The sequence below is a fragment of the Chrysemys picta genome, chromosome 1, assembly GCF_011386835.1.
Source record: "Chrysemys picta bellii isolate R12L10 chromosome 1, ASM1138683v2, whole genome shotgun sequence".
Classification (NCBI taxonomy): Eukaryota; Metazoa; Chordata; order Testudines; family Emydidae; genus Chrysemys; species Chrysemys picta.
Window position 1 is genome coordinate 297,581,353 of NC_088791.1, and position 16,367 is coordinate 297,597,719.

Genomic DNA, 16,367 nt, shown 5'->3' on the forward strand with positions numbered 1-16,367 from the left:
AACCCATTGTAGGCTTATATATTTGTTATATTATTTATGGTCCTCTTCAACACTCCTTACTCCAGCAGAACTCCCACTGCTTCAGTTGCTGAAGAAAATTTGTAATTCCAAGTTAAACAAAATATGGAAAAGGCTACATTAAAGTTTGCTTTTAACCCATCTTTTCCCATCTGCAACTAAAGACCTTGCTCTTAAAATTAGAGAATTTTTCTTTGCTGTCAAAGTCATGGACTACCAATTGCACAGAAAATAAAACTGAGTTTCTTTGCAGATTAAAACATTTATAGAATTGTATGTTTTCTGTTGAGGATCTTGTATAAAGTTTTCAAATTTGATCAGACACTAAGTTCAGAAATATTTTTGTTGCTCTAGCCCAGTTTTTCACATTCAGGCAGAATTACTTTTATTTTTCTTCAAGCATCTTTGCTTACCAACCATAGGATGGATTAATCTGCTTATACAGATAGTACTTGGCGTTTACTTAGCACCTTGCATTTGCTGATCTGATCACAGTTTACAAGCATTAATGTCCTAAGTCTAAGCATAAGAACACACTCTTTTGGGGCGGAAAAGTATTATCCTGGTTTTACAGATAAAGAATCAAATGCATCCCTTTTGTAACTGCTTTGAAATAGTTGGGAGTTCTGGGTACTCAGCACCTCTGAAAATCAGCCTATGCATTTTACTTTCCCTAAGATTACCCAGGAAGTCTGTTGAGAATAGAACACAGACCTCCACACTCCCAATCCTGTGCTTTTGCCACAAAACCTTCCTCAAATATTTTCCTAGGAAGAATACACATGGATTTCTGTTCCTTTTAATTATTACCTTTGGTGATTATAGCTTTGTGTGTTTAAAAAAAGAAGCTTTATTTCCAGAAAGAGGGAAATATTTGCAAGGAAATAATTTTTCTATGTGCCATATCTGTTGTTCACATGAATTGAGTACCCTTCACTATAATTTTATCTTTACAGCCCATGTGCTCTGCTTATCCATGTTATCTTGTATATTTCTTTGCAGAGATATTGCAATTCAGAATGGACTTAGAACTTTTAAAGCTTGTTAAACCATGCTATACTGAAATACTTCTGTAACCCATTTAGGTCCTGCTCAGGTTCCAATGATGTCCCCAAATGGTTCAGTGCCTCCTATTTATGTGCCTCCTGGATATGCCCCACAGGTATGTCCAAACATCTGATTCATATGGCTTCATATATTCACATTACATTTGCAGTTAAATAAAACATACATAAAATCCTGGGACTAACATAACAATAAGCTGACATGGCTAACCTGGTAACATGACATGGTAAGTTTCAGAATTACAGTGATTTGTACAAGTAAATATGGTGGTGTCCCATAAAGTCTCTTCAGTAGGAGTCGTCTTGTATGCTTTTATGAGCCTCCTTTTTGATGTATGTGTATAATATTTATTTTACTCCCAGTTATTTATATTGTAATAGCATGCGAAGTTCCCAAGCGGGATCAAGGAACCCTTTTGCTAGGCATTGTACAAACATATAGGAAGACATGGTTCCCTATTCTATTCTACCTTCCAAGACTCCAGTCCTGTACTGAGCTTCATGTTGGTAGATCCCCTTCATCTGTGCAAAGCCCCACACACTTCAGGTGGGCACCATCTGGTTAAGTGTTCTGCCACCAAGGAGCTCCCTGCAGAACTGGAACTTAAATGGACAAGACAGACGAACAATAATGGACAGAGAACATGTAAGACCAAGTGCCAAGTAGCTTTTGGGGATATATTGTCATTTATTATTTGTTTCTACAATGCCTAGCCGAATGGAGAACCAGCCTGGTTGTGGTCTTTAGGCACTACTGCAATACAAATCTTTGATAATTGTCAGTGTATTGTCTTAATTAAAATTTCCCACAAACCATACAATTTTTTCTCTTGCCTCTGTACTGAATCTGCAGCTAACCTTCTCTACCTTTGCTGATCCAATGTGCACAGCCTGTGTTATAGAATAAGGAACGAACAAACAACACAAAATGCAACCCAAAAAACCAAAGCCAGTCAGATGGTGCATACATTAATGAAAGAGTATAAAATTCTGTCCGCCAGCAGAGTGCTTGCATACAGGGCAGAGGCCCACCTACTTTCACTTACTCTCTGCTGGGGAAAGTTTGTGTATAAAGGCTCGTCTACATGGTCATTTAATGTGCAGCAAGTCGGGTGAATGTACAGTGCTCTAACTTGCTGCACCCTAACCTAATTAGCTGTGTGGACTCTGCTACTGCGCACTAAATATACCATAGTCAGAATTGTTAGTGTGCAGTAGCATGATCCGCATGGCAGGCTCACATGCTGTATATTCATACCCTGTCTTGCCACACGCTAACTGACAAGCCCTTGGTTGGTTCTTAAATCTTTAATATTAGAATATCGAATCTGGCAGCAAAATGGATTTTGTGGTTTTTAATTGTTTCATTTTGTTTTAGATCATTACAGAAAGGCATGTTTCCTGTTAAAATTCATGTTTTATCATTAGGAAAAATAAAAATCCTGACATCTTTGCTGTGAGCTAGTTTCTTCTGTATTTTTTTTTATTTCAAGTGGGTTACTTAATGCTAAAATGTTATAGAATACATGAAAGGCTAAATAATTTTAGTGAAATTAATATATACTGTTTGCTTCCATTGAGGGCACAGAGCCTCCCAGAACCCAGAGTTATCAAATCCTGGTAAAACATTTATGTTGTAAGAATTCTGAAATGCTTATTGCTAACAGAACATACCATTGTGTAGTGATTTATACGAAAAGATTCTGTAGCAAATAAAAAAAATTGACAACAAATAGATAACTTGCTGCCAGTGGAAGCAACCAGTACCAAGCTCATAGTTATCCCAAAACAAATAAAGAGATTTTAATTTAGAATTATAGAACTGTAGGACTGGAAGGGACCTCAGTGGGTAATCTAATCCAGTCCCCAGCACTCAAGGCAGGACTACGGAATAACTAGACCATCCCTGACAGGTATTTGTCTAACCTGTTCTTAAAAACCTCCAGTGACACAGATTCCACACCCTCCCTAGGCAGTTGGTTCCAGTGCTTAACCACCTTGACAAAAAGTGTTTTCCAGTGTCCAATCTAAACCGCCCTTGCTGCGATTTAAGCCCATTGCTTCTTGTCCTATCCTCAGAGGTTAAAGAGAACAATTTTTCACCCTCCTCCTTGTAATAATCTTTTATGTACTTGAAAATTATCATGTTCCCCCTCAGTCTTCTCTTCTCCAGACTAAAAAAAAAAAACCCAATTTTTTCAATCTTTCCTCATAGGCCATGTTTTCTAGACCTTTAATCATTTTTCTTGCTCTCCTCTGGACTTTCTCCAATTTGTCCACATCTTTCCTGAAATGTGGCACCCAGAACTGGACACAATACTCCAGTTGAGGCCTAATCAGCATGGAGTAGAGCAGAAGAATTCCTTCTCTTGTCTTGCTTACAACAGTCCTGCTAATACATCCCGAGATGATGTTTTCTTTTTGTGCAACAGTGTTACACTGTTAACTCATATGTAGCTTGTGATCCACTATGACCCCCAGATCCCCTTCTGCAGTACTCCTTCCTAGGCAGTCATTTCCCATTTTGTATTTGTCTCCTTATACTTAACATTAAAAAGAAAAGAAAAAAACCCTGAAGGTGCCCTGCAAATGTGTATATATTAAGAAAAGTTGAACACCTGCAGAAATATGTGCTGAATGACCAAAACCACCAGGCTAGGAAGGCTATTCAACATATCTATCATTTATGTATCATTTTAGTTTAGGTCTCTTTATGCCTGGATTTGCCCCAGCTACTGAATTTGGTGATTTCACACCATACTTTTTGCTGCTGGTGATTAGAGCCAACATATCGGATAAGACATGTCTTGGTTTTCACACATTGTATACAACTAATAAGTGTTTCAGAAAACGTGATATACTGTTTAAAAAAAACAGGGCTTGCTTTACCCCCAATATCGTGGGAGTGAAATTCATTCTGTGAAGAGAGTGAAATTACACTTTTAGTTACTGTGTGTGGGCCTGCCTGCTCTATAGAGGTAAGTCTGTCTACATTCATTGATCTGTAGTGGATCTCCCAATGATGATGATAACTTTGCACAAAGATAGAGAGTATGGGCCTTATGCCAGAATTAAATGTTTAGCTTGTAAGGTTATTGTTGCATTCAGCATCCCTCAGTGCTGGGGGTGGAAAAATCATACTTGGCCACTTTTTTTTGTTTGGTTTTTTTTGTACATGTGCAGTTATCTGATTTGCACACACAATTGCAGGTAATGTTTAAGTGAGACACACAATTGTGCATGTAAATTATTTGAAACTCTAACCTTTAATTATTGGACTTTCAGAACCTAATGTCATGAATGGGGCAGTTACCCAGGAGGACAGCATTATATTGGTTTGCGCTTTGTTTACTGTCAGATCATATTTGGCATTTTTTTAAAGCCCTAAGGGCAAGAAACATTATTTTAATGAAATTTTGCTTTCTACAGAATTTGAAGCTGTTATTGGGCTGGATAAATACCTTAAACAGGCTAGATCCAACCTCCAGGCTGGGTGTTTGACAACACTGCCATCTAGGTTGTCTCCATTTTCCAGCAGATTATATGTTAAGTAATATTTGCTGTAGAAACTGTGCTGGGGCATCATGGAGAATAGGAGCTGGCACAGGTCCAGGTGTGGCAGAACCTGAAAAGTGAGATTTTAATAAATTATGCTGTGCTGAATACCTTCCGTAGCCTTATGATTTGCTGCATTTTGCAGTTTAACTTTTAAATATATATGTGTATACACACTTGAAGTTCACCTTTAATTTAAAGGTCTTCATTTAAATCCATTGCCTTATCCTTCACTTACTCAGACATGCTGAGATACCACAGGAGTCTGTGAACTAGGCATAATCGTACACACCGTGTGTGCCTCAATAACTAAGCGCAGCAGGGAAGAGTAAGGACGAAGTGATATCTTTAATTCTTTTTTTTCAGTTTGTCAGACTCCAAATGTTGCTGTAATATGTAGTATAATTTTTATATGTAAGGCCTGGTCTACACTGGGAGGGGGCGGGGGATCAATCTAAGTTAATCAACTTCAGCTATGTGAATAACGTAGCTAAAGTCGACGTACTTAGATCTACTCAACGCGGTGTCTTCACTGCGGTGAGTCAGCAGCTGACAGTTCCCCGCTGACTCCACCTGCACCTCTCGTTCCGGTGGAGTACCGGAGTCGACGGGAGAGCGCTCGGTGGTCAATTTATCACGTCTAGACTAGACACGATAAATCAACCCCTGCTGGATCGATCACTGCCCGTTGATCCTGCGGGTAATGTAGACAAGCCTTAGAAAGCATAACCCGTATGACTATCCTTGCTACAAACATGAGGGACTTAAAAAAATAATTAAAATTACATCTTTATGTTTGGGGAATTAAACTGGCCAACTCTAATTATAGTTGCCTATACTGTTGTTGTTATATTCGAATTGCAAGGATAGGACTTCTTCAGTTTTGGTAGCTTTGAGGAATGTTGTTTTCTTTTACAGCAAGGGACAGTTTCAAAGTACCAAATCCTTTGGAAAGTCACATGGTATTTATTTTAAAGCTAAGTTATGGCTAAAAAATTAATCTTAAATTCAAGATAAGTATTTCTGTAATTGATCAATCCAACCTTAAATAGATTTTAACAACTTCTTTATCTTAATTGTTGTGTATTCCTGTTCCCACACCTACATCGCAGTAGGTGGTCCTCTCACCAAACATCATTGCAACTAACAATATATTCCAAGTGGTCTGTCCCCTATTTTAGGAAGCTATTTAGGATATTACAGTGGGCACATAGGTTTTCCTCTTTTTCTGAATGGCTATTTCCTCCCCCCTCCCCCCATTTTACATCTATCGCACCCTGTTACATATCTACTACAAATTCATCAGCATGCAAACCTGCCAGGTGAGAGGCTTGGCAACTTCCTCTGAGGTATTCTATAACACTTGTTATTGGGCTCTTGAAGTCAGTGTAATTTTTTTTTTCTTTTTGGCACTCCGGAGGCTGAGGTTACTGCCCCCACAATACTTCCAGCTATGGTTACTCCAAGCCAGATCCCCTTTTAGGTAGTAGGTTGTACTACCAACTGAATCATATTTAGTTTTCCACTTTTTTTTTAAATGGATTAACTACAGTGGTGAACCTCAAAATGGCCTGTATAAGAACTGTTTATAAAATTTTGTTGCGCACAGCTTTCATTTTAAGGGGGGTGGGGAGTATTTTCTCCCCATTATTTTCCCATCCAGAAATCAGTTGCAGTTTTACACTTTCCTACAAGAAACCCTCTGAAACATACTACTAAGTATCCCTCATTTTCCTCTCCCATGTTCTTTTTTTTGGTCTTATCATCTCCATTTTGTTCTACTTATACCATTGAAGATTCTTTTGCTCTTATATTCAAAACGAAACATTCTCTTTTAAAAAGATTTATTGATTTGTTATCTTTCAGACTGCATAGTTCCAGACTCCATTTCCTCTTTGTGGCATATATTTGTAATAGCTGTTTGCTATCTAAGAAGCAGTCCTTTACCTGATCAATGTTTTGTTCTCTTGGCTTACAGGTTATTGAAGACAATGGTGTTCGAAGGGTTGTGGTGGTTCCCCAGGCTCCAGAATTTCACCCTGGCAGTCATGCAGTAATACATCGGCCTCCGCATCATCCGTTGCCTGGTTTCATTCCTCTTCAAGCCATGATGCCCCCTCCACCACGACATATATACTCAACAGTGACTGGAGCAGGTGATATGGCTTCGCAGTATATACCACAGTATCACACTTCACAGGTATATGGAGATCTGGGTAAGTAAATTATCGAAGAGTTACATATCCTATCAAAGCAATGTGTTCGTGTTCTTCTGGCGTCTCCAGTCCATTCAGTATTCTTCTATTGTGTAACTGTTAGCTTTAAAGCAGTACTATAGCCTAAAGTAGAGCTATTAGCTAGAATCCTGCAGTACAAATAAAGACAGTATCAGGGAACCATATAAGTTTTTATTAAAGTACATTAAGTATTTTATTTCAGAAAATTGTCTGATATCCCAATCTAAGCAGAATTAGGCCTGGTGAGTTATAGAAGGGAGCCTCATACACTGGAAAAGGCAAGGCGCTGTATGATGTAATTTTAGTGATTCAGTGAGTGTCACTCTTTCCTCTGACTCAGTATTTAAATCCATTGCCTCAGCATTATAGGTAGGCCCTTTGTTCTCTATGGGACACTGGATCCAAATTCTGTGAATTTCTACCACATAAGCAGTGTCGAAATCTGTGACGTTGAAATTTCCATGGTTACTTCAAGTAAATTCAAAACTAGAGCATCTGTATTAAATTAAATATGTGAAAAATAAAACAGTACATTATTCCTTGTTTATTTTCATACTAAATTCAATATATACCTGAGTTTTTGAATGTTTTTAAATTTTGCACTGTTCCAATATTTATGGTTCTTAGCAAAGTTGCACATTTTTGTATTAACAGCAGCAAACTGCATTCCAGAAGATGTCAGGAGTGGTATCTGCAGGTTTTGACTGCTGGGTGTGGGGTTGTTGGAGTTTTGCTTCCTGGGATCCAGTGTGGAATGTGGCTTGGGTTTTTGGCAGCCAGGAGCTAGCAGAGGCTTAGGCACTAAGAAGATGGGGGTCAGAAATAGGAAAGGAAGAGTTTTCATCTTCTCTTTCCTTCCCCTTCTGTGCAGAAGCAAAAGTGACTTGGAATTTGGGGGAGAGCTTGAACTCCTAGGTTACCACCCCAGTAATCTGATCACCCAATTGGCCGCTTCTCAAATATCTACCAATGCATCAACAACCATAAATAAGCACATTAGCAGGATTTTTCTACTAAAATGATTGGTAATAAACTGGTTAATAAAGTTGAGATTCAAAATGTAATCCGTACACTTCAAAGCCAACTCTCAGTTGCAATGAATGAGTTTGCACTCTTCGGGTCTGCTCTTTCGGGCTGTTTTCAGGCTCTGGAGGATAGTATTTCATTGCCCAATAATGGCTCAAAATTTATTTTTGTAAATAAAATTGACTACACTAAAAACTTATACTGATTAAACTAAATCGGTTTCTAAAGCATTTTAGTTAAATTAGTACAACTCTCCCTCCCATCCCCACCCCTCGTGGACACAATCTTATTTTGGTTTAAAAGTGTCTTATGTTGGATTTAGCTTCAGTTGATTCCCTACCAGCTTATACTAAATCCAATATAAGACTCTTTTTAAAATAAAACAAGAGTGTCTACACAAGTGGTTTGTACCCATTTAACTAAGTCTATTTAGAAACTAATTTAAACAACTAAAACTTTCTCATATATTTAAGGCCTTTAATTCTGCTGCACAGTTCTATGGTAAGGAATTGATTCTGCAGCCAATTCCATGACTGCAGAATTGTAGAACATATGTAGCTCTGATCATAATTGGTTTACTTATTATATGTAGATTATTTCACACAGTAGAAAGATATAGTTCATGGCAGTCATTTATATATTTTTAACTAAGCTAGCATTCCACCCACAGATTGTTCTGAATAAAGTGGTAAATATTGAAAGAAAATATCTCTCAATTTTAAAATTTTCAGACTAGAACGGGCGCTAGCTCTTGTTTTTTCTTCATATTTGAGAATTGAATTAATATTTATATTTGTAAGTGCACTTCACAGTTATTTTTTCAGATTATGTGCAACAATATGGTACATCTACACAAGCTAAGATGCTGGTGTGTTACTTCTGCCCATTTAAAACGTTAGTGATAAATCAAAATATCCAGAAGGTTTATTCCCTCATAGTTAGATTGTTTATGTATATTGTAATGAGCATTATTATAAGTATTGTGTGTATACATATATATGTCATGTATATCATGCAAAGAATACATTTTAAAAAGCTTTTTCATTTTAAGTAATCTGTCTTAATAAAATGTCTTTGCTACCAAAAGTTGATAAGTCAACCGTCTCGTCCATCTGATACCTGTCTTCCCATTTCTAAACTTTTCATCTAAATGCAACCAGTGCATAAATTGAGAAAGTAAAATGACAGATTGTTCACCCTGAGAGGAATCTCCTTTTCCCATAAGTATAACAAACACCAGCTGTTTCCTTTACTAATGACAGATAGGATTACACTGAGAAAACAGAGCTGGTGCTGTGGTGTGTACCTTTTAAAAGGCTGCACTGTGTAATTAAAGCACTTCTGTATGTGATGTTAAAAAAGAATGGAAACGTTAGCGCTGGGAAAGGAAGTGGAATCTTTAGTACAAAATTTGACAAGAATGAACAGTTCTTTCATGTTATTAGTCATTATTTGTCCAAAACCATGTTCTGTTTGGGTGGTTGGGCTTTTTTGGTGAAGTCACAGCTGTACACCAGTTCGCCGCTGTTCACTGTTTTGACCGCCTCATCAAACAGATTAGGAGAATAGCTTTGCCCATGATATTATAAATCTATAGAAATCTACTGTTAATTTTTAAACAGAGATTAATAGTGTGCTGAGCATGCCTGGCTATACTAGCTTCATTCCATTAGTATCCTTCAGCTGCTGGGAGTTTTTTCTACTGGTCTCTGTTGGTTTCTGCTGAAAGACCATTAGAATAGTAATTCATTATTCTGTTCCAAAACTTAGTTGCCAGTTGCAGCCAGTAGGAGATAGATGAACATTTTTGACTGGAAACTCCATTAGGGTACAATGTCCCCTGCTGTGGCTTATTGCTATAGTAAAATGCTCTCTAGTCCCAATTCAACAAAGTCAATTCTTCAGTTTGCTTTGCTGAATGACTGTGGTCTGCTTAATCAGGGCTTAAGTGCTGATTCATTTTGTTTGCTCAATATGTGGTGTTTCAGCTGCCCTGAAATGAGATCTTCAAACACTGAGGTAAGTGAATTTATAAGAGTTGTATGGTTTCACTGTGGTTTCTCCATTTTCTGTTTTAATACTTCTTTACAGCACTCTATTAATAAATCAGAATAGGTATTACTATGTCTGTTGCACCAACAGGACCTTATTGAGACTACTTGGCCTCTAATTCATTGGTGGAGGGAGACAGATGTCATATTGGCAAGCACTAATTTTTCCACATAGGTGCAGGATTTAATAGTATCAAACAGGGCAAAGCAGAATTTGGAATATTTAAGATCTCTTGTATTAACTAAAACAGGAAGAAGAGTTACATTTTTATCCTTAAAAAAAAAATTATATGCAACAGTTAACATGTGATTGAAATGCTAAGTAGGTAAACTTTTGTGCTAATTAGGTTCACAATGTGAAAAGAGCAGATGTAATTTCAAGATATATATGGAGTCTCTTCAAATGAAACTGTAAATATATTTTATACGTTATGATATATTCTGAGCATTTTATGTTTTTGCTTTAATTTAGATGCTCTCTCTACCCATGGAAGGTCCAACTTTAGAGATGAAAGGTCTAGTAAAACATACGAACGTTTACAGAAAAAATTAAAAGATCGGCATGGAACACAGAAAGATAAATTGAACAGTCCGCCACCATCACCTCAGAAATGTCCTTCTCCCACAAATGAACATAATGGACTTGTGAAAGGACAGGATGCAAGTAGTGTCAGCACAGGATCTACAAAGAGCAAGTCTTCGGGGAAAGGAAAATGTAATTCTCAAGTGGATACAGAAGTAGAAGGTAAGTGTTAGCCTCCCACCTCCAACCTCATCATCAGACGCAAGCTCCCCATAGACCAGGACACACCAGCTCAAAGCAGCACCATACCCTGCCCGAACAGATGCAAAACCTGCAGACATATCACCACTGCTACAATGATCAATACCAACACAGCACACCTTTCAAGATCCACGGGTTCTATTCATGCCTGTCACAACATGTTAGAGAGACAAGGTGGGTGAGGTAATATCTTTTATTAGACTAACTTTTGTGGGTGAGAGAGACAAGCTTTTCAGAAGTTGGTCCAATAAAACATATTACTTCACCCACCTTGTCTCTCTAATGTCCTGGGACTGACACAGCTACAACTACACTGCATTTCACAAAATGTGATATACCTCATCTAATGTATCGAATGCCTAACAACAACTATGTGGGTGAAACCAGACAATCACTGCTCTTTCAAATGAACTCACACAGAAAAATGATAAAAGGCAAAAACACCCTGTCACCTATAAGCAAACACTTTTGACAAAGTTTTCACTGCACATCTGATCACTCAGTCCTCTTCCTCAAAGAAAACTTGCACAACAACTTCAAAAGATAAGCCTGGGAACTTTAATTCATACCTCTGCTGGATGCTAAAAAACATGGATTTAACAGAGACGCTGGTTTTATAGCTCATTACAACGTTGCACCCATATCTAGTTAGGATGTCCTCAATATTTGCTAGTGCAGCACTGAGCCAGTGAAGAAAGAAAGCGGTCATGCTGCTGCACAGGAGAGGGCATCCCCTCATCATCACTTGTCAGGGGCCAGACCAGTTGCTAACCTGCTCCCTGACTGACTTTGCTGCTAGGCAGCCAATTAGCCCAACTGCACTGCCTTGGAACTGACAGAGTAGCCACAGCACCTGATTGGCTGATGATTTAGCAGCCCTCTTTTAAGCTTAGCACCCACAGCAGATAAGCAGCTGTTCAACACATACCACGCTGACAGCTGCGCTTGCCCTGCTCGTTTCCAGTCCTTGCTCCAGCCATTCATTCCAGTCCCTGCTCCTGCCTGGTTCTCATCCTGCTCCAGCCTTGTTTTCAAACCTGCTCCTGATCTACCTATTGTCCGCTCTCAAGCCAGCCCTCGTTCTGCTCCAGCTTTGGGCTTCAATCCTCAGCTCAGCCTCTGGCTTACGATTCTGGTTTACCCTCTGGCTCTGGCATTCTGCTGCTCTCCCTCTAGTACTTACCCTGGGCTAGTTCCTGAACTCTGTCCCTGCCCCTAACCCAGCTCTAACCAGTATGCTGAACTGTTGTCTCAACGTCTAGGGCTGACCACCCACAGCTTGGCTGGCTACATCACTTCTGTGTTCTCCCTACTGGAAGGGGCAGGGTTGTTGCTGGGGCTGATCTGTTGCTATATGACTGTTGCTTGATTGCCTATTTTCACTGTGTGGGAATAGTATTGCCCTTTATGTACACTGTGTTGCAGCTTTTTAGTAAACTTAAAAACAAAATAGCATATTAGTAAGAATAGACTTCTTAGCTGTCAATAGTCTATGTGGAATACTAAGAAAAATGCAATTCTCACCCTTTTACTGAGAGATGTCGAGCAGTTTTATTTGGAAGGTTACAAAATAAATCAGTGAAGCATCTTACAGTGCAGTTATAAACCTTAAATATGTGCTGTGTATTTAAAGTAGCCAAACTTTTTAGAGTAAGAAAACAGAGACTGTTCAAATTTTGGCTTGATTTTACCTTTGTTGTTTTAATTTGCACATCATCTCATTTCATCATACACACTTTTAATAGACGACATACCTCTGTTGTACATGTATATAATAGATGTTTCTCTTTGAGGCAGCATCCAAAATTTTATTGTCTAACAATTGAGAATCTTAACAGTAAAGGTATTTCTGTGTAATCACTTATAAACTGTAATTGCTATTTTTCTCCTAACAGCATTGCACCTCTGTGTACCAAAAATTTTTCTTTCTACTTTCATCTTCGCTTCTTTCCTTCTCTTTTTGGTTTTAATGTTCACAGTTGCACTTGTTTATCATTGATTCAAATGCAATTATTATGAAGTTTGGTTTTACTCTGATATGACTAAAAATCATAAAAAAATACACATACACAGCAGGCCTTCTTTGCAAATCTACTTTATTTCAGTGGATTTTATGTCAAATTTAAAGTTGATTTAAAAAGATGAAACACTTTATAATGTCACCTAGAATTGCAGTAACAAGGGCATAACAGGTCACAGATATTTTTAATCAACTTTTTAACAAGAAAAATCTTATGAATATAAAATAGTGAATTGACTTGATCTCACTTTCTGGTGGGAGATTTAGCAAGTCGGGAGGGTTCACTTGAAATTTGCTCATTTTTAAAACAACAAATGAAGGAAAAATACCCTACAACTCCCATCTAACCTCTAATCTACCTAAGCAAGGTTAGATCAGTTCACTCAGTAGTACATGTGAGAAAACATATGAAGCATCTTAAATAAGTGTTTAGTTAGTGTAAACACTTTTTTTAATATATTACGAAAAAATAGGGTAGGTAACTGAGATATCTAAGATGTCTTCTAAGCCCTCCAAAGCAGTGGGTTATTTAAACTCAAATAAATATATTTTTAGGAGATGGTCATGCCTCTATAATCTATGAAATGTATACAGCCCCCTTGTTTAGGTACTCTTATTTCAGTTTTAGAGTGCCTTATATCAATGTAGCTTAAGTTGATAAGAAGTTCCACTTGCACACATCTAAATGTGTGTGTATTGTCTAGATTTAAAAAGATGCTTTATTGTAAAAATGTTAAACAATTATTCATGGACTTTTGTTTGTTTTGTTTTTTAAGAAAAGGATGAAGAAACAAAAGCACTCGAAGCACTTCTTTCGAATATTACCAAGCCAGTGGTAAGTAAATGCTACTTTCCACACAATCAGAATTGAGCTATTCATGTTTTACCCTGTAGTGACACTTGGTTTTTTGTTGTCCAGGTCTGGACGACCTTTAGATAGCAACAATAATGAAAAATCACCAGACTGAGGGATCTTCAGTCACTGAAGTTCAAATTACTTAAAGTGGTCATTTCATAAATTTTAGAGAAACTGACTTTTTTAAGACTTACTAAGCTGAATTCTTTTCTTGCTCACCCTGATACAGTCCCAGTGAAATTAAGAAGAGAATTTCGCCCACTGTAAACTTGTCAAGGTTAAAATCATTCAGACACACAGAGAATCCCGTTATTTTGTTGTTTCTGTTCTGTGTATGTAGCATTAATGCAGCTGGCACAATAACTATACAGGTAAAACTCTCTCTTATAATAGGCAGTTTATCATTAAAGGAAGCAGGGAAATGTTTGTTAACATTCAAAATCAGTTTCAGAAGTAAAAATGTTTAGTAAATTTTCAAATAATTATTCAGTATATTACAAGCAGAAATTTGCTAATTCAGTACTTCGGCAGGTGTATGTGGATCGCTGAGGGGAATAGTCTTTGTAGCTTGAAGTGCTATCAGTATGCTGGTTGAGCTGCAGCTTTACTACATCTTCTTTTAATTGAAGTTGAATGGCATGATGTCCATTTTCCCAATTCCTGGGTAAAAATAGGGCCTTGGACGTGGAAAATCGACTAATTTACTATGCAGTGAAAAAAGTGAGACTCACCCTGAATAAAGTACTGTCAAATGCACAAAGTAAACAAACGGGGAAAATATTTTTTTTAGTCTGTAACTGTATGTTCACCTCCAGACCTGTACTTGCTGAGTTCCATAAGGATCAGTTCTTTCTCAGTTCCTATTCAACATCAAAGTGAAGCCATTAGCAGAACTACTGAGACCTAATGAGCTCATATGCTAACACTATGCAGATGAGAGCTCTTTGTATCCTTCAAAACATATGGCAAAACCATTTCCATCATCCTAGCCCAATGCCTGACAAGGATCCGCTCATACATGAAGAAAAGCTGGGTTAAGTTAAACCTGTTCGACACAGAGATGCTTCTGGTTGATAGAGTGTAATGGTCCTCACTCAAGGATTGGTCATAAAGCATGGCCTAGTGGTCAGGGACACAACCCATGAACAGTAGGGGAGTTGTTGTTAGGGGAGCCAAGGCCCTTCCACTCCACCAGGCTCCACCCTAGAGTCCTTTGGGGCTACCAGTGGTCTGGCAACTGAGGCTGCTTAAGGCTGCCTTCCCTGGGCCACTTCCTATCTCCCCCACCTGAGGCCAGCTCAGTCCAAGGCTTTCCCCTGCTGGGATAGTCCAAACTAGGGATGTAAATAATGTGTAAAAACAGTAATCGTGTAACCGATTAAAATTCTTTCGGTTACATGGTTAAACATTTACCCAGGGAACGAGGGTTGCGGGGGGTGATGCTTGACCCCCATGTTTTACGAGGAGCTCTGCTATTGTCCCGCGTCCGGGGATCCCCTCTGCTGCCCCCATGCCAGGGGCTCTGCTGCTGCCCATGCCCAGCATCCCGTGCGCCCAGCATCCAGAGTCCTGGCCCCACACCCAGGGTCCCAGCTGCTGGCCCCGCACCCGGGGGATCCGTGCTGCCGCTGCGTCCATGGCTCTGCTGCTGCCCATGCCTGGCATCCCAGCTGCTTCCCCATGCCTGGGATCCTGGCTGCTGCCGCCCAGTGCACCCAGGGTCCCGTCTGCCAGCGCTTTACCTAGGAGGTGGGGTCAGAGTTCATGGAATCGCAGACTGAAGCACTGCTCTGCCAAACGCTGGATCGTCCCTGGCGTGTTGGATGATAGAGTAATGGGAAGTGAAGGTGTGAACCAAGGACCACGTTGTTGCACTGCATATCTCCTGGATCAGGACCTGGGCCAGAAAGGTTGCGGAGGACGCCTGAGCTCTGGTAGAGTGCGCTGTCAGAGCGGGGGCAGGGACCTTTGCCGGGTCATAACATGCCCAGATACAGGATGTGATCCACGATGATATCCTTTGTGTGAACACCAGGAGGCCCTTCATCCTGTCCGCCACCACAACAAACAGCTGGTTCGATTTGCGGAACAACTTAGTTGGTTCAATATAAAAGGCCAGTGCACACCGCATGTCCAGGGAATGGAACCTCTGCTCCCAGGGATGACGGGTGACAGCAGAGCCTGAGGTGTGGGGCCAGCAGCCGGGACCCCAGGCACGGGGCACACATTCGATGGTGAGGCTACACCCAACCCTGACATAGCACAAAGGCTGGGCCTGCCCCAGAAACACCCCAGCACCCTGTTCCTCCGCATTGGGCACACCGTGAGAGGGATAGAGTCTCACACGCACGTACAGCCCTGTTTCCCCAAGCCAGTGATTTAAGTCTCCCCCAAACTGACTCACCCACTTGGGACTGCTGCCCGGGACAGCGAGCAAGGAGGGATGCAGGTCCCCTCTTGCAGCTTCCCTTCACCTCACCGTCAGAATCACAAATTCTGTGGGGAAAAATATAATTCTTCTTCAAGTGATTGTTCACGTCCATTCCAATCAGGTGTGTGCGCGTCGCGTGCATGGACGTCAGAAACTTCTTCCCTTAGCAGCTTCCGTCAGGACGGCAGGAGAGCCCCCTAGAGTGGCGCCCTTATGGCGCTGTATATATTACCCTGCCAGCCCGACCCCCTTTCAGTTCCTTCTTACCGTCCATGGCGGCGTTGGAATGTTCTCTCTCTCTCTCGCTTGCGAGTGATCCCTTAGC

The 16,367-nt window shown here is 39.8% G+C and overlaps 1 protein-coding gene across 10 annotated transcripts in view; it reads left to right on the plus strand.

The window, feature by feature from the left end:
• Positions 1-16,367, plus strand: part of FNDC3A (fibronectin type III domain containing 3A) — a 195,462-nt gene that overhangs the window by 114,838 nt on the left and 64,257 nt on the right. For all 10 annotated transcript variants that reach the window (XM_065581235.1, XM_005287137.5, XM_005287136.5 and 7 more), the window contains 4 exons: positions 1,104-1,180; positions 6,616-6,853; positions 10,424-10,696; positions 13,532-13,590. In XM_065581235.1, coding sequence (XP_065437307.1) covers positions 1,104-1,180; positions 6,616-6,853; positions 10,424-10,696; positions 13,532-13,590 — 647 coding nt within the window. The remainder of the gene's footprint in view (positions 1-1,103; positions 1,181-6,615; positions 6,854-10,423; positions 10,697-13,531; positions 13,591-16,367) is intronic.